General features: G+C 45.4%; 1 protein-coding gene across 1 annotated transcript; it reads right to left on the bottom strand.

Annotated features, from left to right (window-relative positions):
• Nucleotides 1-713: 713 nt before the first annotated feature.
• GNB5 (G protein subunit beta 5) lies at nucleotides 714-26,246 on the bottom strand (the record flags this gene model as incomplete). The annotated part of the gene is made up of 12 exons (XM_080626438.1): nucleotides 714-725; nucleotides 1,053-1,219; nucleotides 2,234-2,330; nucleotides 5,001-5,049; nucleotides 5,177-5,268; nucleotides 8,401-8,544; nucleotides 12,271-12,403; nucleotides 13,900-13,976; nucleotides 14,747-14,788; nucleotides 16,354-16,490; nucleotides 20,422-20,533; nucleotides 26,124-26,246. The coding sequence occupies 12 exons, from the start codon at nucleotides 26,244-26,246 to the stop codon at nucleotides 714-716; spliced, it is 1,185 nt and encodes a 394-aa protein (XP_080482564.1).

Genomic DNA, 26,246 nt, shown 5'->3' with positions numbered 1-26,246 from the left:
TCAGTTTGTATATATTTAGATTCTTTATATTCAGGTAACGGAGATGAAATACTTTTTTTTATCTAAAAAGACAGTAGGAAAAAACAGGGATTGAAAGGATTCCTTTTCTGTACAAAAAATACATTTTTATGACAACAGCCAGTACCTTCACAGTAGGTCCTTTGCTCCTCTACTTACTACCAAGGTTCAGTCATCCATAACGCCACCATAAAGTATCAGAATTGTTTTTCTTTCCACTTTTCACCACCAAAATTCAATGCGCTACTATGGAATGTTTCCAAAGTCTTATGCTACATCCTGATAAAAATCAGAAATCAGGGTTTTTTAAACTTTTTTCTTTTTTTTTCTTTTTTTTTCTTTTTTTACTTTAAAAAGGAACTAAATTCATGCAAATAAATACATAATGTGCACTGAAATACTCAATTCTATGATACGGGTGACTTCAGAGAAAAGTCCCTTTTAAACTATCTAAACTAGTTCTAATAAAAGACGATAGTTTCAAAACAGAATTAAAAATATTGCATTTTACTACAGGTTGGTGTTTGCTATATGATCAAGCAGATTACATTTTCTACCTAGCTGTGTTAGCCTGTGGGTTTGATGTCACTCTTCTGTGGTACAGCAAGTATGTGATTTTGAGGAGTGGTGTTTTTATGCAGTTTTTGTAATCCAGGATTTCAGTCTTCACTCAATTCTGCATACAGGATCTCAGGTTAAGCCCAGATCTGCAGAGAGAGTTGAACAATCATTTATGACATTGACTACTCTATCAAATGTTTAATCAGAATTTGGCAAGGCAGTCAGGTTAGTCATACAGAGCATCAGCAGCAATGATGTTATTTAACCCACAAGTTCAAAACTCAACAGTTCTGTTAGCACTTTGTGGGGATATTTAAATTGGAATTTTCTGCTCATGTTTTACACTATGTTTTTATAGCCTTGTTAGGTCACTCTAGAGTCAATTTTCTTATAACAATCTTCCCACTCACCCTCTCTTTTTAAACAATCAAAGAAAGAAAGAAGCACCCAAAGTAGCTGCCCCCAACACTTACTCGGAGCGTGTGGTCCCAGGAGCCTGAGCAGAACGCTGTCCCATCCGGAGAGACCCGCAAGGTGCTGACACGATTTTCATGTCCAAACAGAATGGATACCCGGGACCCTTTCAGCACATCCCACACATTGATGGTGTAATCATTATAGCCTGCAAACAGTAGGCGACCTACAAAGAAAATGGGATTTTACAAAGTGAGGTCTTAAGGAACATCTTGTCTGCAGCAAGGGCCTTCTGCAGGACATTCATCACTCAGTGAGCCACAAGCCAGCTTTCCCATGCCACTCTCTGCACACAGCAAGCCTTGACTGTCCCTCCAGGCTAGCTGTGCTCCTGTTAGGCAGCCCTGCTCCACTGCTGAGCTAGCCATACTGAATGCTGAACCAATTAAAATGCATTAGTTAAAAATATAGTTCAATTTAATTAAATTATATAGCATCTGTTCAGTCATTAGAGACGAGGACGACTCCAAATCACAACAGACTGAAGAGAGCTTCAAAAGCCAGTTCAGGGTAATGATATTTTGCTCAGACTTTACACAAGAAGTTGAATACAAATGGTTGAATGATTAGTAGACAATTTGGTAAGTGATTCATTGTCCCCAAGGGGATGAGCTGTGGGCTTGTGACCATGACAGAGACATTTGCCTCTGTCCCAGGGGGGAGGGCAGTTCACCACCCACTCATCCCCATGCAAATCTGCATTTGTGCTGGGGCAGGAGGGAGAAGACTGGAGCTCATGTCTCCAGATCTGCAGTGAAAAGTGGTAATATATCTGTCTTCATGCTCCTCTAACATACGTTAACTATTAGTCATTTGCTATCCTTTTAAATGCTATTTGTGTAAGCGTGCCTCATAGTCTAGTTACATTTCTTGTTTCCTTTGAAATGTTTTTAGTCATTATTGTGAAATTCTAGCCCAGCTGTAGTTAATGACAAAATATTTCCTGCCTTCAGTAGGGCCAGGAAAATACTTTTCATTGCTACAACAAACCAATAGCCAGTGAGGCTATTTAAAGAGTAATTCTTTTTACAGAGACAAAAAGAGTCTCCCATGTATTAAATGTTTCCTTTGGTACTTAGTATTACTTTTATAACAAATGCTTTACCAAGTTACACTGGTAAAACTTTATAGTTCCCCTCAAATTCCAACACTAAGATAACCTCCAAAGTTCAGGACTCACCACTGAGAGAGAAGTCCACACTGGATGCTCCAAAAATGATGCTCTCTTTGGAATAAATTGCTACTTCTCTGTCTGCACGAAGGTCATATAAACGACACTAGGATTAGAACAAAACCAACACACATGCCTCAGTAAAGGCTGGAGTCAATGACTACCACATTCCATTAAAAAAACATGAGTGTGAAGGACCGCAGCCTAACACATCATGGGAAGTGGCTGCTTGGCTTCTTCTTCCTTCTTGGCTTCCTTCTGCTATTCCTGCGTGCTGTAACTGAGACTCCTCTGGAGCCTAACAGCAACCTAAGCAAAACAAAGCTGTTTTGTACAAATTGAGTGAAGGACTTGCTTTCCCAAACCTTTGGAAAAGTCTTCTGTAAGCCTCTTCTGTAAGCTTACTTCTGTAAGCCTCCTGCCTGTCCTGCTACAAAGAGATGAGTGGTGGGCTTTGGACCATGGCTACCCACTGAAGGTCCCTCTTGCTTCCCCACCATGGTTTCCTACATATTAGGGCGTCCTGCTGTTAAGGAGGTGCATGGAAGACAGTCTCTAAAGAAATAGTTTAGCCACAGCTGGGGTCTGGGAGACAAAGGATTAAATCACCAGTAACCTTTGAGAACACAGAGCACATGGCACAGTGCTCAGACAGTCCCTTGGCATGGGGAAGCCTACATGGTAGTCCTTGCTCTGAGTAAGACAGGACAGCAAACAGCCCCTGCCCTTCCATGAGGCTTCTCTGTCTGAAAACCCTACATGAAAATAATTCAAGTGAGATAAAACATTTTTATATAGACCACTGGGTGTTCATTTCTCATGGAAAATTCCCAATCACCTCTACAACCTGCACTTCCTGTTTTTATCATTTGCGAGCATACTTGGGTTTGTTTAACATGGAAATAATGTACAGGCAGACCAGTCTTCATTGCCGTGCATAAAGGCAGTCTGTTAGCCTGAAATCAAAATGCATTTTTGAATCTATTTGAACTGAAAACCTTCCTCAGTAAGTTAAGTTTAAGCAAACACTGGCCAGATGGGGTTGCTAATATTAAGACTTTACAAATAAAAAATGGCTGCTATTCAAGCCTACACATAAAGGAGAGGCTGTTTCATTCGCAGGGCAGTGGGGAGCTGCCAGGTATGTGAAGTCCAGGTCTCCAGTGCTCCAGGTTGATGAATAATTCCATCAGGCTGTCCTGTTAGGGAGCTGGGGTCACCACAGGTGACAGCACTGCCATGTGAACATGCTTTTATGGTCTCCCTCCAGACAGTCAGGCTTATCTGTTCCTTGAAATCCCTAAGCATGCAAATCAGGTCAAAGATACCTGTCAGTGCATCAGGATATACACTCAAAACACCAACCTCTCAATTTAAAGAAATGGAAGCTGTCAAAACCTCTGTCAAAAGTACAGAGATGGAATTTCCCATTCTCCTGCTCAAGTCAGGGGTGTCAGGAATAGTTAAGAGAGGGGGGAAAAATAAATTAATAAGAGCCTGTGGTACTGGGCATAAAAAGAGAGTGCTCTTATTGGAATTTAATAATGGACAATTTCTCCATCTCACTGCCTCAGCATCTCGGTACCACATCTGAATGTGCAGAGAGCCACTGTGCTCACCACAGAGCTAGAGGTATTAATTTATAATAACAGCTTTTAAGACCCCAAAGCAGTGTACACTCTCTCCAGAAGAGCCTTAGAACACCTCTACATCCAGTGAAGACACAAGGAATGATTCTACTGAGCTTAGCTAGTACCGCAGTAGACTCAAAACATGCAATGAGGACAGAGTACTTTATAAAGTGTTCATCCTCAGGCAACTCTGTGATGTTTGAATAAACAGAAGAAACAAGGTCCCAGCTGCCTCCCAAACATCTGCTCTGGAGATATACTGAACTGCCAGCTCAGTCCCTGCAGGGCTGTGTCCTCCCCCTCCATGGGGACCCACCAGCTGCAGGGAGAGCCACCAGCCCTGTGCATGACTCAGGGACCCGGAGGCACCAACAGGTAAGTGGCATACAATGTGCTGACCACAACTACCTGTCAATACATACTGTGCCCCTCCTAGCAGCTGGCTCATAGATAAGGAAGATCATCCAGGACAACCTGGATGTGGTGATTCACCGCAGTGAAGACCTGTCAGTGACTCAGGCTGAGAGAGAGGAGATGTACGTGGCCAAGGCCACCCTTGGACCCTGTTCTCAGAGTGCACAGTGCTGAGAGGGTCTGCCCAGCTCTGCACTAAGCCCATTGCCTCTCTGCTTGCTGGGACACGCACACTCATGTTCAGACTCCATTTATACCCTTGCACTGTGCTGCTGCTTCTGACACAAGCTGCAGCATTTCATCTGGCTCCTTCTATTTGTGACCAACAGCTATAGAAAGCCAAATCTCTTCCAGTAAGACAAGTAATTTTGATCATGAAACTTCAAAACACAGAAAAGCTGAAATGAGTATTTGGACAGAACCTCATGTAGAAAAGTTTGCAGAGGTGACCTACAAAGTGCTACTAGATTTCCCCTACAGCATTATATATACTATTTATCTTAATAGTAATATGATAAATATTATGCATTAATAGTAATACAGATTTCATAATTTTATTACTTATTATTAGTATATTTACTGTATTATATACAGCATTTCTGCAACTTTGGTATCACAGGCAAGTCCTCTGTGGATGTGACTCAGTCTTTTAGGAAAATCAGACTCAGGAAGTAGCAGAACTCTCCTAAATCAGGTTACTTTTATTTATTTATATATAGGAATTGACATACCGTGGCATCATCTGAACCAGAGGCAAAAGCATCCCCACTTGGGTAGTATCTGTGCACAAGTAAAAAAAAGACCAGAACACATTACATTACATTACTTGGATGAGGTCAGACTTCAAAAATAGAACCAGCACATTGCTCAACATCGCAAATGTGTCCTCTCCCAGAAACACACTGACCTGACACTGTTGATATCTGAATCGTGGGTTTCAAATGACTGGATGCACTGACCAGACCGCATATCCCAAACCATGGCTTTCTTATCACAGCCCTAATAAGACAAAAAAAAAATCACTATGGTTGTGCAAATGGTGACATCCATCACTCGTGTCTGATACATGTCATGAAGCCCAGCTACATTAAAAGGCTCAGAACATCACTGCTCTGAGTGGATTTAACCAGCAAAGCAGCCCCAGAGCTGGCTGTACTGGTACCCCAAGCCTGATGCAGCTGCAGTTAGAAGCAGAGTATGCTATCAAGGCTGGAGCCTCAGTGATACTGCAGACCAGCAAGGGCACAGCACTGCCATGCAGCACAGTGGGGTGCAGACAGGCCGGCGGGGTGCACAGGAAGTCCCATACTAACCAGCACTCACAGCCCTGCTGTGCTTGTGCTGCTGCTGTACCTGTGCCTGCAGTCCCACCATCCCACAGAGCTGCATTACTGATTCATTCCTTACCACTTAACATACCCAGTATAAAAAATTAATATGCAGCATTTAAAGTTTTATAACTAATTCTCTTCATACACTGAAATAGAAAATGAAATAAGTGTATCTGGAGGGTCTCTTGCACAGCCTCCTACCAGTTAACCCCTGCTGTGGCTCTGCAACCACTGCTCAATGGCTTGCTTGGGATGAGAAAAGAAGCATAACAGCACTTTAACATCTCATTTTAACATCTCATTTTAACATCTAACATCTCATTTAACATCTCATTGTCAAGCTCTAACCTGCCTTCCAAGCAATGCTTTGAAAAGACCATTTAACATTCAGTGCTTGTGAGGTGCTCAACACCCTGAATGCTCTGGGCAAGGGGCTCAGCCCATGTACTCTGCAACGTCCTCGGGGCAGGAACCGTCTCTTACCCGTAGGGTCATGGTGTGAACTGGGATGTCTCAATTGTGGTGTCTGAACTGCTGTAACAATTGTGGTGGTCTCTTAAGAGGATCAGGAGATTTTAATAGATATGCCCCTGCTGAGGGGCAGGCTGTAGGTAGGATCAGCTCTGGCGGGGCTCAGCCTCTCTGAGGCGTGTGGAAGCATGGGGCAGGTCAGGACATTGCTGCTTCTGCCAAGCAAGGGTGTCCTGCCCAACGGACTGTGCCACACATCATTTATTTTTAAGCAAAGATGATTGCTAATTAAATTAAACAGCCTCTTCACAATTCACATCTTTTTCTCTCTTTTTTTTAATTCTCTTGTTAAATGAAATCTCAGTTTTCTACTAATGATGTCATATTTAAAAGAGGTAATGTTCCTTTGTACCAGCTTGTGGTTTCTGCACAAAGGAAACGAAACATGATAGAGAACATTCTGGACTCAGCATATTTGCCTCTCAAGCCCTGCCACAGCCCAAGCCCAGCCCTTTATATTGCTTCCATGTGCACTGTTTATAGTGATCTCTCTGGGAGTTTGGGGGCAAGACCAATTCGACAAGCTGGTGATTTGTCTCCTAAGGTCTTGAAGAAGAAACCAGCAACTGTCTGGAGAGACGGGACCGCCGAGTGCCATCCAGCTCACTCTGAGGGCATTGAGCCCAGGACGCAGCCCTGAGCTCACCCAGGAGGGCTTAAGTCACTAAGTATAACAGCACCCAGTCTACACACTGATGTATTGGCATTGTTTATTCCAGCTCAAGGTTACTGTATTACATAGGCACAATGCATAGGGAGTTTCTCTATACCACCATACCTTCAGGTTGCACTGTTTTGGCTCTACCTGGATTGACACAGTATAAGACAGACCTTCACTGAAGTAGTATTTTGCATGTGATGAATTAAGCAAGTCCCTGTAAGCACAGACATGCCCAAGCTGCTACATCTACAAAGTATGACATATTCTCTCAGCAGTACCATAGCTGCTTGTGATTCTTTGCCCTATAATAAGCTGAGCTGTTCCTAGGGAGAATGAATCTATCCTTTCTGGGAAGCAATCTCGGTGACAGGAAAGCCCGGGAGGAGTAATGCACTTGGATGGAATTAGCTTTCAGTCACGCTTCAGAGCAGCTGTGCTAGCAGCGGGCAAACTGGGCCAGTGTGCTGGGATCTGCTCCTGATGGGCCAGCCAAATGTGACAGAAGACACCCAGGTTTATTGTGCAGGGATGTGACCATGATGCCGAGCACAGGTGGAATCCCCTAATCCACGGTTGGCATTCTTTGGCACAAGGGCCGTTTCCATCAGCGAGCAAACGACCAGCCCTGGGCCAGTGCTGGTGGGGCTCAGAAACCGGGTACCTTCAGCAAAATTACTGGTAGTAGCCTGCCTTCAGTAAGAGAGGTCATCTCAGCTGCTGCCAGCTCTCACCTGCACACTCTGATGTGGGCCAGACCAGAACCACCTCAAAAAGGAGCTGACCCCATCTCACCTATGCCTTGCCCGCCTCACTGCCAGGCTGCATGCCAATGGCTCAGCTGCCTGGATCAGTGATCCCTCAGCAGCAGGACAAGATGTGGGAGATGCCTCCGGTACTTCCCGGAGCAGTGCTGCAGCCCCAGCAAGGGTTGTGTGTTCCTCTGGGCCAGGACAGGGAGCGGGCAGTGTTCCACTGACGAAGGGGCTCTAAATACCTCTGGTACCGCTGGAAGGCACAGAGGACTCAACAACAGCTGAAGATGTGGCCACACCTCATCTCCTTGCTCCAACTTGTACGAGGGTTTACCAGCATCCAAGCTACCTCTTGGCTTCTGGGGAGCGGTTGAGGGACACGGTGGCACGCATGTTATTTGTGGCCCCGTTTCGATGCCCTGAGCAGCCGCCTGGCACACCCCGTCTGGCTCCAGAGAGCTGGTCACCATAGAGGAGCCAAATGTGGGAAGTCATCTGCTGTGCCAGGCTCCTATCCACAGGGGCTCACACCTCTGCTGTGGTTCGAGCCCGCTGCTCTGACTCTGAGCCGTTCCCTGCCCTGCAGAGGCGTTGTTTTGATGTCAGGCTGGATCGCTTTGGTGTGGGGTGGAATTTGCTAAGTAAGCAGAACTGCAGTCAGACTGGCTGGGTGGGTTTGACCCCACACTCAGGGGTTTAATTTGCTCCAGCTTGGAAAATGTGCTTGCAATGAGTGGATTGCACTAGGGCTTCCAACACATACCCCAGCAGTCTCTCAAGCCGATCACGAGCCTCCTCCTTTGCTGCCTTTTACACATTCCTTAATTTTATATTATGATAGGAAGCTCCTGCTTACCCCAGAGACAAAAGTATTTCCTGTTTCAGAAGGGGCCAGATCCAGGCACAGGACATCAGCTCCATGACCATGGAAACTCTGTAGAAGCTGCCCACTCTCCACATCCCACAGAGCACAAGTGCCATCTCCACTTGCTGTCAGGATCTATAAGGATGTGGCAACAAGAGTCACAATGCAAAAATCAGATGATCTGCAAGTTCACAAACAAGTGACATCCTATAAACACACCAAGAACAGCTTTAATTTGATGAAACGTGCAATAAATCAAAGCCATAAACTCAATGTGAACCTAAGCACAGTTTATGGTTTTTATTTTTAAGGAAAGAAGCAAGAGTGGAAAGGACAGCTGTATCTTCATAGCTTCAATAATGATCAGTTTTATGCAGTGGGTTTGGAGAACTGATAGCAATAAGGATCTGCTGGCATTTCCATATCCTCCAAAAAGGAGTTAGAACCAGACCGGTATTCCTGTCTGCCCCTGTATTTAACCCTATCCATATTTAAGCAGCTGTAGTTCAACCTGGGTAAAGAGCAGAACTGTTGGAGTCAAGTATACCTGTTTAGCTCCCTAAGTTTTTCTTTCTACTTGAAATAACCAGGTTAACCTCAATTAATCGGGCTTAAGGCATGGATTTTCTGAAAGGGAAGTAAGCCTGTCTAGACAGTTGTTTGTAAGTCCATCGTCCCTCACTTGTCCAAAACCATTTGTGTGTGAAACAGCTTGAACATACACTGAACAAACCCAGCTCCCAGCTTCCCTCATCTGCTACAGCGCTTGTGATCAGTGCTTGTTATTGTGCCTAAATCCTGATGATGGTCAATTGTTCAAAACTCCCCCTTGGCACCCAAAGCTGTTATACAGTCGCAGGTTCTGCAGGGTGGAAAAAGTCCCTGTGCACTGGCGTGGAAGAGGCAAGTGCGAACTTGGGAGAGCTCTCAGCCTTGTACACAGGCTTTTCTCACGGTCGGTGAGAAAACTCAAGGGACCGCAGTGGGTAGCTAGAAATTAGCAAGAAAATACTCGTCAAGAAGAAAATGATCATACAATCATGAAACCAGTCACAGAGCTGCACAAAGGTTAAACACTGAGCGTGTCTGACAGGTGCTCCAAAAACTCCCCCCATAAACAGAGGTCTGCAAAGCTGCAGAACAAACTGTTCCGAATCCTGCAGTAGAGAGACATTAATACACTAAGATGATCATAGCAGAAGAAAGTCATGACTTGTCTTTCTGACCAGCTTTTGAGCCTAGATCAATGAACTTCTCTGTTCTGAGGGATATTTGTACTTGGCTGAGGAATGAAGACTTTCAGCTCTGAGGATTTGCTCTTGTAAGAAAGATATGAGGGGAATAGGAATAGCTAAAGGGGTAAGGGAGGGGTCTGCTGGCAACGCAGCTAATGCTTAAAGAGAAAGGTTATGGACTTAACGTCAGGGCATTGCTGTTGAAAACCAAACCAAAAGAACCCAAACAATCCAAGCCCAGAAGGAAATTATCAATCTTTGCTACCAGACTCCCGCTCGCTGCTCGAGGGGCTCCAGCAGCACCGGATGAGGATCCTTGCCTGGCGCCTGGTGGCAAGAGGCAGCACTTGCACAGAGCAGGGGCCAGCAGGGACACAGCCCCTACCAGGGCTGGGAGCAGCGGTGAGGGCAGAGGGGCTATCCTCACCTCGGCCGCCTCTGCCATCGCCGCGGGCTTCATCCTGCTCCTCAGCCCAGCCGCACTGGCAGTATGTCCGCCTGCCCTATGCAAAACACTTGAGATCCCAATTAACTGCTGCTATTAATACACATGGAGCACTGTCACGTGGGGAGCATTATCACACCGCAGAGCTGCACATACCTAATTTAGGAAGCGAGGCTCTCTGTGTACTGAGGGAGGGGAGGCTCCCGCTGGCAAGGCTGATCTGGGGCACTGAGAACAAGGTGCGGGTCACCCAGCCCTGCAGCTCAGTGCTTGTCTTGGCCCAGGTAGGAACATGATGAGGAGCAAGGGTGGGACCCCGTTTCTCAGCACTCACATAGCCTGAGAGTGGCTTTAATCAATAATGAACCACCCCGCATCTCTCTTTCCACTGCACTGCCCATGGGCACACCAGCTCCTAAAATCCTGTCTTTCATTCCTCTGAGGAAAACCGAGCCGTAGTTTAAGAGAGCAGCCACGGCGGAGCAGCAGCATTCACAGCACCTAGCAGTGGGTGCTGGACCTCTGCCACGTGCTAGGGCTGCTCCAGGACAGGTACCACATCCCTCAGTGACACAAGCAGGGAAAGCAGAGCTACTTTGCACACAGCTGGGAAAGCTCCTGCACAGTGTGCTCATTGCAGTGTGCACCCTTATTGTTACTGAGTAATCTTAATTCTGGGGGCATTAAGTAGAAGGGGAAAGATAAGAAATATGGGATTTTCTAGGATCCTCTACATAACAGTGTTCTAACAGAAGCTTGGCCAACCCACTTGTTTGTATTTGTTTTGATAGCAACATGCAGTGCTATAAACGATCACTTATAAGCCTATCAATCACAAGAAGATTTCTTTTTAAAGTCTTTAGAAAAATCTCTGAATCACTGAATATAAAGCATCTAAGTCCTCTGTAGTATTATTTAACAGTAACAATACATTACCTTCAATATCAATGCAGATTTCTGTATTTAATATGGAGAAAAAAGACCCAACTTTTCTTTCTGTTTCTTCTATGAAAAATAATTCTTTCTCCTTTCATAGGATTTAATCATGATGCATATAAATACAGACAAGGAAAGAGAATACTGGTTTTCTATCTCATCAAAAACATTCCACTTAATTTAGACTGCTCTAATTACGCCAGGCTCCTGCACAGTAAGGTCAGGGCTTAAGCAAGCCTGAGCGATGGGTACCTCCAGCACTTGTTTCCATGGCAATGCACTTAAATTAGCACCTCGGAGTCACTGCAGGCACCATAGAACGACAAACAACAACATACTCTTGGGCATCTCATGTCCTGAAATAGAAGCAATGAAAGCTGAGATTTCCTTCAGCAAAGCTCCAAGTATCTGGAAGAAGGGGACAAGGTATTCCCTTTCCAGCAGCTCTGCTGACACATAGAGCAATGAAAATGCTCTCTTCTGCCACTTATTTTGCTGCAGAACTGCACTGAGCAGAGCTTCAATGAAATTCAAAAACCAAGAGGACAGGGAATTATCTTGGCTCCTTCCATCATCTTTCATGCTCCTGGAGAAGGAGATCTTTGATATTCACTACAGAGGAAGGCTGGCCTGGTCTCAGAAGATCTGCATTTAGTTTCTAGCTTTGCCATTGTCTCCCACTGTGGGCCTCTCTGCTCCACCTCCCCTGCTGACAGATGAGGACAGCATCACTCTTTCCTCAAGGGAACACATCACTGCATGTAGGGAGCACAGGGCTGGCCCTACAGGGCCATCCTCGACCTCAAACGTTTCACTCAACAAAAATACTAAGAATTAAAGCAAAAGTGGGCTGGATGCCCAGGACAAAGCAAGCAAACAACACAGCACAGCACATACCCAACCTAGTCCTGGTGAAACTGGGGTTTTAACTACTTGTGTTAGTTTTTGCTCCTAAAAGCAGAAGCCAGCACAGACCCAGTGAGCAGAGAACACACAGATACCAGTGAGCTCCCTCTGTGGAAGTGCAGGGATCACAGCCTGGCTGTGGGCTGTGACAAGCATCTTCTTACAGCAGCTTTTGCAGCATCTTCATTGCCCTCAGTGAGGGTGTTCCAGCAGCCCCTGCGTGGAGCAGGACATGGCTCTGGGTGCCCTGAGTGCAAGGAAGGTGACTTGCATCACATATGAGTGCAGCCCGTGTTAAGTGTTGCAGGACAGCGAGCAGCGGGTAGGGAATGCATTTACCTGCATGTCTGAGTTAGTGAAGCTGCAGGCAGACAAGTAGTTTGTGTGCATTGCAACCGATTTCTTCTTTGCAGCCATATTCTCATTTTTGTCAAATGTCAGAGGGTACACAGAACACTTGTTGTCCAGGCCACTAAAGAGAGCAATAATAGCAATAACAGAGAGAGGGTAGAACTGGTTAAAACTGCAACGACAAAAGGCGAGTGGTGATAAGAAGGAAACCACCTGTCAGTGCTGCACTGCCAAACCCTTACAAGTACCGACTTCCCTGTATTGTGCTGCCGGGGATCTCCCTGCACAGGGAAGCCCCAGCTGCCTCACCAGCCTGGCTGCTTTACAGAACTCCAACAGCTGCTCCCGGTATTTCTGACCCTCGTGGAGTTTATAAATGGCACTGAATGAAACCTCACCAAAGTATAACCCGGGAGGTGACAGAGCAGTCACCTCAGGGGTAGTTTCACATAGAGCCAAACTGCCAGCTTTCTGTTGACATCTGTCACTGAGCATCGGTAGTAAAGCATCATTATTTAACTACCTTGGCAAATTGAACTTAACTCCTATGGAAGAGATGCTATAGCAGGTAGTGGGAGTGAAGACAGGGCTTTAGCAGAAGCACTGATCTCTATAGCTGACATGTCCTTCCTGGACAGTTGCACCAGTGTCTCCCAGGCCAAATGCAGGAGTCTTTTCTAAAGGCTCTGTCTTGTGTCTGACCCCTTTCTAGGAGCCATGGTAGGTCAGCCCTGCCATCCCTGGGATCTCAGCACACCACCAGTGCTGGTTCTGTGCCTTGTAGTATGTGCACAGCACTTAACCAACAGGACAACAGAAACAGAGAATTAGGTAGTGCAATGCATGCGTGCCCTCACTGTCTCTCTTGCAAGTATGAAGACAGAGTTTTCTTGCCATTCTTTGAGATTCAATCAAAGCCATCCTGTTTCCGAACTCCCTCTCCACACACATTTGTGGAGTCAGCCTGTCTGTGCCAGCCTGCTGCTTTCTGGATTTGCAAGCTGCACAGTGAAGTCTCCCTTTGTTCCTTTCTCTTGCCCCAAGCTTGCTTTGTCTGTCTGATCCACCCAGTCTCTTATGAAAAGATGCTTTGCCAACATTTCATCTTTATTTCCTCCCCAGCATAAACTCCGTATTTTCAAACCTGAGTCCTCAGAAAACTTAAAGCAGATTATAAAGGATGGAGTTACTTCTCCCCACCCCACCTTGGCAAGATCTATTCACGTGCTGGTTATCATTCATGACTAATGTCTATGTCGTAGAAGAAAAAGTGCAAAGTAAGACCAGGGTTAAAACCTCTCTCCTTTAGAAGATATATCCAACACATAACCAAACTGGAACGGGGAAGTTGCATGCATGCAGAATTCTTAACCCATGATACAAATGCTGAAAGAGGATTATTTTCCATGCTTACACAACAAATGTTATTGCACTGAAGTCACTGGAGATAATACGTACGAGACATTATGGGAATAGAATCAGAGGCACTGAATGTAGTCCTTCCACCCACGATCAAGGCATGAAAACTTCTAGCTGTCAGCATCTAAAGGCACGAGGACACCACTACCAATCAAGCTAACTCCTTTGTGTAAGCAGCTGTGGGAACAGGGAACTTACCCACAAGCAATGGCACATCCAGAGGGGGCATATGCACACGCCATCACCCAGGTGCATGGCATCGTCACTGCATGTTCCTGAAACACAGCATCTCTTTAAACTGGGATGTCACTGTTTTTCTAGTCAGTGCAAGGAAAACAGTGTACAGTAGCAGTTCAGTATTTCTGTGGGACACCCTGAGGGTCAGTGAAAGGTGTTTCCCCCAGCCATAACTCACATGTAAGGCTGGGACAGCCCTTATGCAGAACCCGCCAGGATGGGCAGTCCTGACCCTTGCCACCTTATTCACGCACCCCAACCTGATCAAAGAGCATGTTTAATTTGGGTTACTCAGTGCTGTAAAAGGTCCCAATGCTGCGCTGTAAAAGGTCCCAATGCTGCGCTGTAAAAGTGACATACAAACAAGCTGTTTTTCTCAGCTGTGTGGAGCAGGAGCCATGAGGCAGCCCTGGCAGGGGCTGGAAGAGCAGTGGCACCACTGCACAGTGAACACCACAGCTGAAGGATCCCTGGTGACCACATATGGCACCTCGTATGGGGTTACCCAGGGAGGGCCTCTGCTTTGCTGGATGGGCTATGTCCCCAGCTGGGGTCTCTCTCCCTGTCAGCAAAGAGCCTCCCACTGACACCACAGCAAACTCTCATGCCCTGACAGGGACTGTGCTCAGAGACAGGTCAAGGGAGGTGCTTTGCCCTGGGCCCCCTGGTTTGACATGCTGGGGGAGGTTTGCATGTTATCCTATCATCCTGCAGCCCCCTGTGACACTGCGAGCTCTCAGCCCTCCATCTTATCCCACTGTCATCTGCCCGTGCACAGGAATTAGACTTCTGCTAAAGTTTCACTTACCTTGTTGGTAGTGAAGGAATCCCATACGATCACCTTCCCATCCTAAATGAAAGCACACAGAGAGAGAAACTGAGGCCTTCCAGAGACATAGTTGTCAGCCTGCTTCCTAGATATGGGAAAACTCTGCTGCTCAATTCCATCCCCCAGTCTGTTATGTCATTAAATTTTTATCCCCATTTTAACAATGGCACAATGGTCACAGTGAAGCACCAAGGAGACACTCCTCAATAGTGTCAGTTATGCCTTTGACCAGAAGAAAGGTGTATTTCCTCCTCACTGAGATGACTAATGCTGGCTTAAAAGATGGGGTTTTTTTAATTTCCCTTCCCCTCACATCCCTTTCCCTTTTAGTGGGTTTGAGAAATCCTCTCACTTGCAGGATGGGCAGGGCCAGTACAGAGCATTACAAATACCAGAGGTGGCCTGTGTTACAAATCACTTGTTGAACTGGCAGCACTCATAGGGACTATTTATGGACATTACACGGTTTATTCATCTTCCTTTTCCTGTATTTCCCTGGTTTTCCCTTCTCTCTACACTTACTTAACCTTCAATTAACCATTGATACCATCTGCTAAATTGCCATTGTGAGAACCGTCCCCAGAGAGCAACGCAAGCACTTTGTGTATGCCAGCTACACTCATGGCAGCTATACACTTAATGCCTTATGCACGTAATATTGTTATGCTCCCTGCATCACAAAAGCAAAATGTTTATTACTGAGCAACAATTATTGGTGTACCTGGGCTCACTGTGGTTCTTAACTAGAGTAAAAAACACTAAAGTGCATTACAGCTTGCCTTGTTCAGCTTTCTGAGCTGCACACTCACTTTTTAACCACTTCAGAAAATGTGACATCAATTATTTAAAATTACTCTGTGTTGAGATCACCATGAATGGTAAAAACTTGCAGTGACTGAAGGTGGCTTGCAATGCAGATTGCCTATTTTTATCCCTCAAGTGAGACCCCTGACAGATTTCATATAGGTCAATGAACAGCTGTGAGATGCAACGAGCTCACTCACTGCCATACTGGGCTCAGGACAAACCAGGGGATCTAGAAAGTAATTAACTCATTACCTCCTCCGGCTCATGAGACTGGTCTGGAGCAGGTGTTAAGACTGTTTCTCAACATGCCCAAGTAAAAGCAGTAAGTCTGGGAGGACATTTGATGCTCTCAAGGCTGCAGCAATCATACATACTGCAGACGAAATCTCTGCGCACAAAAGCCTTTTTTACCCTTCCCTTTTCCTGATTATTTTCTCTGAACACATAAACTGATATAGTTACTAAATATTTCATCTGTAAAGAACAAAGAAAAAAAAGTGGCCTCAGATGAGCTCTATTTTCTATTGTAGTATGGAATATGGGGAAAACTTATATATGACTGGACAAGAAATATTTAGGGTATTAGCTACAACAGGTGTAGTGATGATCTTGGATTTATACTCTCTAAACAAACACATTGCCAATGAACTGCTTTAATGGCACCTTGAAAACATTTACACTGTACACAGGTATCATCTGCAAATAGTGGCACATAGCACAGCCAGGAGATTTGTATAGTGCCCAACACTAGCTTTGGAAACAGCTGCCCAACAGCGTACCTGGGAAGAGCTCACAATTCTTCTCTTATCTTTGCACCAGTCCATACAGAGAACTTTATTTCCATGGCCCTTCAGGGTCCTCCTGGTCTTCATCACAAACTGGCCCAGCGCCTCCACACGCTCTGCCACCTGGTGAACTGCAAACAGCTGATGGTTAGCGAGCCCTGCATCAAAGCTCTTCCCTGGTAAATCTCTATGCTATGAGTAATGCTACTTGGAGGAAGTAATCCCTGAAGTTTGAGTCTATAGTGCAAGCCAATGAACTCTGCTTCAGAGCTGGCAGGTAGTAAAACCAAGGTGAGCAGTGTATGAACACATTTACCAGACAAAGATAAGGGTGAATTCACTTAAGAGCTTAAATTTGAGGGTTGTAGCAGCTGAAGCTCTTGCAGACCATCACAGCCAAGTAAAACTGGAAAACAGATTACACTCTTGCCCCCTCTTACTTGAGAAATCCTTAAACTGGCTGAAGCTTGAAAGCGCACAGCCAGCCTCCAGCCTAACACATGCCTCAAGGTACCCAGCAGTGAAGCCCCCTGATGGATCTTGGACAAAAAAGAAATCATACAAAAGAAGGGGGTAACATCAATTCTCCAAAGTTTCTATGATAAAACATTTCTAGATGTGAGACTCCCAGCTGCCATCGCCTTTCAGTACCGCAGGGCTGGTGCAGTATGATACAGGTACTAGCCACTGCTGCTGGGGACTTCTCTGCTGTGCCACCACTTCTGGTGGCCGGGAAAGCACTGAGGGCCAGGACAGCTCTGAGTGAGCAGGTGAGCTTGGCATTTACTGTAAAAGTGCACTACCCAACTTCTCAACAGTGTCCATGGACATTAAGGACTTCATGGATTAGTCAGCTTTTTCTTTTATGGGAAAGAGAAACAGCGGGCAGGCAAGGAACTTTGCTGAGTAGCATCGTCTGCTGATGGTGAAGTCTCACAGCAGAGCAGGGGTCCTGAGGCACCAGAACTAAAAATTACTGTCTAGAGCAGAGCTAGTAGGCTCCAGTGCTTACCTGTGTTGTTTGTCCACACACAAACCTAAGAAGATCCATCTGCTGTTAGCTAAGGGGGCAAGGTCTGACTCAGTAATTGAAATGAATGCAGAAGCTCACATGCTTTAATGGGATGGGGAAGGAAATACAAAGTTTTTCAGTGCCAGGCTGGAGGCTGAGCTCCACACCCCACATGGCAGGTGATCGCTCTGGAGCTGCATTGCTGCTTCATGCCTCGTCACTTTTGTAGCACTGCAAGAAAGCTCATAGGCCAGGAAGGGCTGGCACATCAAGAGCAGGCATCCTTAACTTTGAGCTCCTTTCATGGCCCAGAGTCAGGGGAACAACTTCTGCCTAAGGCAGAGACTGATTTCCAGTAGATCAGCTTTTCACGAGTTGCCTTTCAAAACCACCTGCCCCACAGGCTGTGCCGGAATAATGTATTTACCTGCTCAACCAGTCTCAGCCAGCCAGGGGACAAATACTGTCCACTATCCTTGACAATTTGTCCCCACTATCTCTAACATGAGGTCAGAAGCAAGTTTCTGAGAAAGCAGCATACCAATCCACTGAGGAAAGATACATTCCCCCTATTTTCACCCATGGAAACCTGCCAAATGATCCAATCAAAAGACATGAAAACACAGGACAGGAGGTTATCGTCACAGCTGGAAAGATGCCTGTGTCCAGAACATATCTGAGAAAACAAACGTTTCACAGACAATGGACAAAGTGTTCCCATTATGTCAATGCAGCTAAGGCTGGAATTGTCTGGTTTAGCCTTTCTGATTCTCTGAGGACGCTTATCTCCAACCACAGCCATAATAATCCTGCACCCGCCTAGCACAGGGTTTAGGGGCAGATAATTATTTTGAAGCATTCTCCAATATTGTTTCAAGATAGCTGAAAATCATGCACTCAGGCAAGCAGATGAGTGGTTCTACAAAGGTCCAGGTAAAACAGGCTGTTTGTTCTAAAACGTATCATTTGGCCTGAACAGGAGGTGGGAACTCGATGCAGATACTATTAGGTCTTTGACCTTTTCTGTGCTGGAAGTCCATTTGGTCCTAATGGTCTCTTCTGGGCTTAAAAATTGGCAGTTTGTGTGAACAGAACAAACTTTTCTTTAGACCTCAACTTTAAGCGGTAGAATTGAATCCTTAAAATTGCGCGATTGCAAATCAAATGCACGTTTGGTATTTCCTTTTTCTACCCACATTTTTGAGAGCTGCTGTTCAAAACCAGTTGAACAAATAAGGGCAATCCTAGTTCAGCCAGCTGTTTGTTTTGGGAACCATAGAGGGAAAATCATGATCAGAGCAAAGAAATGTCCAGGATACAATTTTAGATTAGAAAAAAACACCCAAACCAAAACAAACCAACAAAACCAAACCAAAGCAGAAGAGATGCTTTGTTCTGAAACTTCCAATCTCTGCAGAATTAGTTCTTGCAGATAAGTGCAAAAAAGGCTCTGATACAGAATCAATAATATGAAATATCATGAAGGAGCCTTGTTCTACAGCAACATAAGATTTCTGTCTTCAAAATCATTTCATAGCTATGCAAACATAGCCTTTCGACAGATTCTACACATGACAAAGACATAAATGTCCTATGACTGTCAATGACATGTAAAGTTACAGTGTCTCTGAAATCACAGGGAACACTCCTTGTGAGCAAAAATGGATTTAAGCATATGCTTAAGAAGTCTGCTAAAGAGGCCTCACGGTTTCTGATACAGAAATTATACTGTAGGAATATGATGATTTATGATGTTTCTGTAATGAGGACATCGTCATTTGTTTAATGATTCCTATTAATAGGATATTCACATAACATGTGATTGTCTAATTTAGACAAGAAAATGCTCTATTTACTCCAGAAAAAAATCTCTTAAATCTTCCCCACCTGAAATTTAAGGATGTTTGCCAGTCCCTCAGTCTTACAGAACACTGAAAGCTTAAACATTGGATCAGGCTCATTTTCCTTTCCAATATCAAAGTCATCCAGACAGATGAAAGAAAAGTTTTAATGACCCATTAATATTTCTATTAGAGTGGGCTATATGATTTCAGAGGAATAAAACCCCTAAACTGCAATATACGATATCACTGTAGTTATAAAAATTAAATAACAAAAATAAAAGGATTTTTATCTCTCAGGACAGATGAATTAATACGTATTTTAGAAGCTCCATAAAAATACGGTTAGCTTATTTTTCCTGAGCAGGGGCGGGGGGCACGGGAGGAGGGCAGGATTGAAATCTGCCCATGTCATTTCTGTTACGTTAACCGTGGGTCTTGAAACTGCAGCTGATAACGGTGAGTTACGTATTGACAGCTCCAGCACTGACTCACCCCGCACCTCTGAATCAGCACTGGATCCTTGCAAGTTGTTTCCTTGAGAAAGGAGTGGGGAGAAGGAGCTGGTTTTGGAAACAAGGTTCATTTCTAAGCCCTTTCACCTTGGGTGAAATCCTGGCCTCATTAAAGAGAATTCCCACCAAATTCCCCAAGGCTGGGCTTAATTTTTGTTTCTGCCACTAAGATGAACACTAAACCTATGCAAACACTGAGATAGAAACCACCGAGGGGGATGTCCCAAGGTCCGTGCCCTCCTGCCTCCCACACCAAAGGCGGTGCAGGAAGCGGCCGGGGCGCTGCGGGGTGACTGTCTGCGCACCCGGCGGGCACTGCATGGCACTGAGCACCCAGGGAGGCTGCGCCGCCTCTGCTCCTCATCCGCTTCCTATTTATCCCATCACGGAGCCGTGCATTGTTTGAGCAGCGCGGCCGAGCGCACCCGTCGTGCTCTCAGCTGGGCTTCAGCAAACATGGAAAACCGGCTGTCATGACAGCAGAGCTGGGGCAGCTCTCTCCGCACTCCGCTCCAGAGCGGCGTTCCTGCCTTTCCCGGGCAGCGGCCCCGGCTTCCAGCTGCGCTCATTTCGGGGCACAGCAGCGTGTTTTCCTGGCCACCCGGCGAGGCCAGGCCGTGGTGCCGGCATGCAGCGGCCCCTGCCCGGCAGCGCCCAGCGGTGCCCGCGGCCCTCGCACCCCGGCCCCACTCACGCTCCACGTCATGCAGCTTGGCCCGCTCCTCCTCCAGCTTGCCCTTCAGGGTCTCAGCCTCATTTTTCAGCGATGCCAAGGTCTCGTTCTCGCGCAGCCCCTCGGTTGCCATCTTTGCGAAGGAAGCAGGGAAAGAGACGAGATGAGATCGGGAGGGAGGAGGAGTTTGCTTGCCTGGCTCTCAGGGATGCTGCTGAGGCTCCTGCTGCCTCAGCAACGGCGCCGGAGCCGGCCCGGGCTCCCTCCCCCTCCCCATGCTGACGTCCAGAGCCGGACTGGATGCTGCTCCAGCCTGTGCGCAGCCAGCACCTGACCAGACACCGCATGGAAAAACACCCCCGAGAGCCAGCAGCCCCTGCCCGGCCCCGCGCAGAGGCAGCACAGCAGGACCATCATCCATCCCTGCTGGCCTCCAGGCAGGCAGCAGGACCAGCCTCACCTCCTGCCTCCTCCCACCCACAGGCTTCCACCTACTGTACGTCCCAAGCCATTTTCACAGCCCAGAGGCTTCATTTCCCCAGAAATACACGCAAAAGGGTGTTGCTGCTTTGTACCCAAACTTGTTTGTACCAGAAGTTGCACACGCTGCATGCGCAAAAGGGGAGTAAAAAACAAGTCATATGGAATTTTAAAATATCAGTCTGGAAAGACTGATCTGCTAAGCCTGAAAACACAGGCTTAGGAAATCCCAGCTCAGCTCCATCATTCCTTTACATCCTATGGGTAAGGAGCACTAGAAAACTTCGTCACTCAGAAGGTAGTTGGCCCAGCTCCTGTGCCAGCAGGACAGACGCAGTGGTGTGAACCCTTCTCTCTACTATGCTTTGAATTCCTCATTTTTAGATTTGGTGTTATCAAGGTTTCTTTTATTTTCCTCCCTTACCCACCCCCTTCCACCTCCCAATGCCATTTCGTTCACCTACACATGGGTAAGTGGTCTGAGGCCTTTCCAGTCCTTGAAAGGGACCAGTTTCCAAAACCCCAAAGTGAACAAGGAACACTCCAGTTTGGTGTTGGTGTGAGCCTAAGGCACAGCTTCATGGCTCTGCAGTTCTGCACATGTGTAGGTCAGAACATGTGCTGGGCACAGGGAGAAGCTGATGCTTCCAGGGAAAGAGCCATGGCACATGGCCTTGCAGGTTTTTGTTCCCTGCAAGGGGAGTTCCTTGAAAACGTCCTCTTCTTATTACAGCAATTGTCCTTGATCTACACAGAGAAACGGTGGTCAAGCTGACTCCCATTGTCTCCCTTTAGCCAGAAAATAGACAATCCAATGGCTATTGTTCAACGTGGAGATGTGCCAAAATTGGAAAGGGAGATAAGAAAATACATGTTTGCAGCTGTTGTTTAGACTCTGGGCACATCCTGGACACCATGTGAGTCTTGGAGGAAATAAAACTCCTTTCCCACACTGGGCTTACTTAGCAGCAGTGTCACCATCCAAGCAGGATGCACAGGCAGAGCTGTTGAGCTCTTCACTGTCACTGTGGAAGCTGAATTCGGGCCCTGGTCTGGCTGTGTGCTTAAGGTCTCTCTTAGTCAATGGATTTGCAAGCAGGAGCAGGGTTACTTTGCTGGAAAGTCAAATGCAGTGGATGCATTTCCAGGTCTTCTCATTGTCTACACAAACTGGTGTGACCTAACCCCACCCCATAGGTTGCCACATAGGAAACCTTGAACTTGAAATTCTGAATCCTGAAGTGAATTGATCCAGTTACATTCAGTATCACAAAAGCAGAAGTAGGCAGTATAGAGTTCACGTACTGCTCGATATGGGAATGTTCTTCAAAGCCCCTGAGAGTAAATAGCACATTGGAATTGCCTTCCCGCATACTGACAGTGCCGAGGGAAAAGAAATTCACTATTTTTAAAGTGATTCCAAAAGAACAAAAAAAGCACCCTTTAGCAGGAAAGTGACAGGAAACTTCTAGTGTGTTATCTCCATGTCTCAAAAGTTAAACCTACTTATATAGAGCTCAGTAATGCGTCTGTGTGCTGGGGGAGTAGCAGGGGAAGAGTTTCAATAAGAAATTTCATTTTTGAAGAACTTCAGTCTATGACAAATGCCCTATTTCTGACACCTGACAAGTGTGAATGGGCTCAACAACAAAAACCCCCCATGGGAAATGTCTTTGCCTTGATAGAAACACATCAGCTCTAAGGAATTTGACTTGGGTAACACCTGTATGTCAGATAGTTGGCACAGTCCTAAGTGAAAACTGAAGATTTTCTAGCCTTACTGATATGAACAGTCTCACTGCCTTGGGGAATGGGATTAAAAAGTCTACAAAGAACAGCATGGAAGGTGAAAGTCTTTGGGATCCATACACGTTCAGACTGATACATGATGTAACAGGGATAAGCTGAGACCTAAAGTGAAAGAGAAGCCTCTACTGAACGGAGCGAGCTCTAGAAGTGTGTGATATGTAATGTGTATTTCATTGGGCTGAATTTAAAGAAAAGTATTTAACTCATCTGACTGAGCTGCTCATCTACCCACGTAGCTGTTACCTAACCATGCCAAAACCACAGGTTAGAGTCAGGCCATTTGGGAGCTTTAAATAAAATGAACCAGGGCTGGATTAATTTAGAGAATAACACAGTACTAGGTCAACTAAAAAAGAAAAAACATTGCAATTTAATAAACAATCAAGGTTTTTGTTTCTCCCTTTTCACAAGATCTAACCTTACTGAAGGCAACACTTCTTCAGTATACTAGCAATTGCTTAAAGAAATGGTAAGGAGTAAACAATTTGTTAAAACAATATTAGAATCCACCATGCTGAAGGCATGTTGAATCTGAAATGGCAGTGCAGTCAGCAGCAGCAGATAAAGTCTAGGCTCTCTTAGTCTGGTCTCTGCTTTCAGATGAGTTTCAAAATGCATCAGCACAGGATGAACGGCTGTGAAAACATCCTGCACAGAAGGTGATGGTATGTGGAATATATGAAAAAGCAGTGACAAGTAACTGAACTCCCCTTTGTAATGTTATGATCCAGTAACTGTGCACTAACGACTGGCATATAACAATGTTTGTTGCTCTGGCTTCCTACTGCCCACCAGCATTCCTTAGAAAGCTGGCTTCTTCCAAACCGGCTGCTATGTCCTCAGCAGCAGTGAGCTTCCAAGTTGCCCAAAACAAGGACGGCTTTTTTCCCCTGACTCTTCCCAACGGAGCAAGGGCAAACTGACTCCTGGTTTCATGTATTTTGAGGTAACCACTCTGAAAGTAGTCAGCTTTCTATAGGGCACTACTCTATGGAGCTGCTACAGAAACATTAATCACCAAGAACTGTGGCAAACCCACTCAATATTGCAATCATAAACCTACCTTCCACACATGGCAAATACACCAGATTGTAGTGATGGGGGTGCATGGAAGAAAGTTGGTACTGTTCCATTAATAAGGACACTGGGGAAAACGGAGGATGTAACAGTGCGTCACAAATTGTCACAGTATGTCACAAATTGTCACCTATCTCAAGAGTTAGGTCTTTAAAATAAGTTTTCACTCTTACTAATTCACCAGCTGATCTCTTTTTAGTAATTTACTAACACTTCTGTGGGGAGGTTAAACCAGCAAGTTTCTATTGATTAGCACCAATCTCCAAAGCAAGCAAAAACTGAAAGAAAATGATCATTTAGTCTAAAAGGCAAAGAACTTACGTAGGATGATCTCAACACTGGGAATCAGCAATTTCTAATTCTGTTACCCCTCAACATAAGTTGGTTTTGGAGAAATCACAAAGACTGGCTGATGAAAATGCATGTGTGCATCTGCTGGACTGAAATTAGGAGCTGCATGTGCAAATCAGGACGCTGCAAAAAGATCAGCCAATTATACTCCACATTATGCACATGCATCCCCAAACATGTGTACAAGTGTGGCAAGGATATATTATGCATTTTGATATAAGCCAAAGTATACCCATAGCTCTGAAAAAGTCTGTTCAAAAAAGGATACAATTCCTGTACCCATATGTAGGTAAGGAGATATGCATATGCTAGTGGAGGGAGCTCTCTGAAACTTGTGTTCTGAAAACTTGTTTTTAAATCTTTTACAAAATAAATATGAAGCAGCAAGCTAAAGGCAGATCTACCGGAAAACCCAAGATCCTACTGCAGTGCTAATAGGAAGCTGAACAGGCTGTTAGGTACTGACACAATTCTTCCTGAAGTCTCAATCTGCTTCCACCTAGCAGCTGTTTCAGTTGGAAGGAGTTTAACTTCCATAATGAGAATAATAAGGAGAAAGTTGCAGGAACTGTAAATAACAAACATCCAGTTTCCTGTGATTCCAGCATGTATTTATCACGTCATGCAAAAATTCATCGGATAGATAGCTATTTCTAGGCTGTTGGCCAAGAAGGACCTGAACAAAGCAGCAATTTCAAAGTCAGGAGAACCATGTAAACCAGGAAGGGACTGTCTTTTGTTTTGTAGTCATTACATTTAGATTTCCTCCTAAACAAAGTAACGCATGAGAATGTGCTGCATCAGCCAGGGAACCGTACACACACACCACCTACAGCCATCAAATCAGTGCTCTCATCTGCCTGTAAAGCAGTGTTTGATAAACACCTCTAGTTAAACCTTTTAGCATTCATGCAGAGATCATTTAATCTGACACTCAGATAAAGCAAACTATTGGACCCAAATAAAACAAACTACGGGACCCTACTCAATTGTGGTAGAGACCAGTTCTGGGGAGGAAACAGGGAAGGATGTCTTCTCCAACTGATAATGCACAATGGTTCAGAAAGATGAAATAAAACTATTCCAAGTTGGAGTACAATCAGGACAACAAAATTCTTAAGTTTACAAAAGGAGGTTTGGAGACCAGCTCTTCAGTAGCCACATGGGTTCATGACCTTAGCTTTATATTTAATCTGAAAGCCTCACTGTGATCTCTCTAGAACAGTGCTCCCTACCAGGAGAGTGGAACATCACCTCATCAGTAATTGCTGGTGATTAGAAAGTCTCCAACACCATCCCTTCTTCATGCAGGTATTCTGGTGGGACCTACTGGTCAGATTAGCAGGTTTGCTAGTCTCCTCATTACTACCTTCTTCTGAGGCACACACATGATGACAGAAGACCCCCCCACTGCTGTGCATCCTTTTCCTGCCTTATCTTCATTGTAACTACTTCCAGCTCTCACCCAAGTACTGCACACGGCATAGGAGACAATATGGTCTCAGCATTGAACGTGGGCCATGGAGGAGTTCTGACAGCACTGCACTTGTGTCTAGGTTTTATTGAGACAGACTAGATGAACTTCATATCCGCTAATCACTAGTTAATGAGTTTATTGCAGTGGTTTAACCTTTTTCGTTTGTTAAGTTCTGCTAAAGATCACAGGAAACACTCAAGATCATAGACCAAGCAGACATGCATGCATAGACCTCGGAGAAGAGTTTAGACAGGCAGGCAACATTTGCACAGTTGAGGAATATGGTACCCTAGAGGAAAAATCTCATAGGCATTTTCCAGTCAAGAATCATAAAAGGTGTCCTTGAACCCTGGACCACCTCTATTGCAGGCTTGTAGAAACACATCTGCAGAGCTGGTTTTTTTGGCAGTCTATAGGCCTAGCAATGCTTATTTGCTGTCCAGAAAAATCCAACATAACAGACCATAAATACATCAACCCCCGTTTTTGTAGTCCTTCCACATTCTGGCTGATAAAATCAGTAACGTACCATTTCCACACATAGCGAGCAGTAGCTGAGTTGTTCTGATTTGATGTAAACAGGCCTAAGGGGCTTCTCTTTAAAGCACTTGTCACATGGGCCAAATACAACTGCTAAAAAGGTCTGGTCCAT

Source organism: Psittacula echo (assembly GCF_963264785.1).
Source record: "Psittacula echo genome assembly, chromosome: 10".
NCBI lineage: Eukaryota > Metazoa > Chordata > Aves > Psittaciformes > Psittacidae > Psittacula > Psittacula echo.
This window is presented reverse-complemented; position numbering and strand designations above follow the sequence as displayed.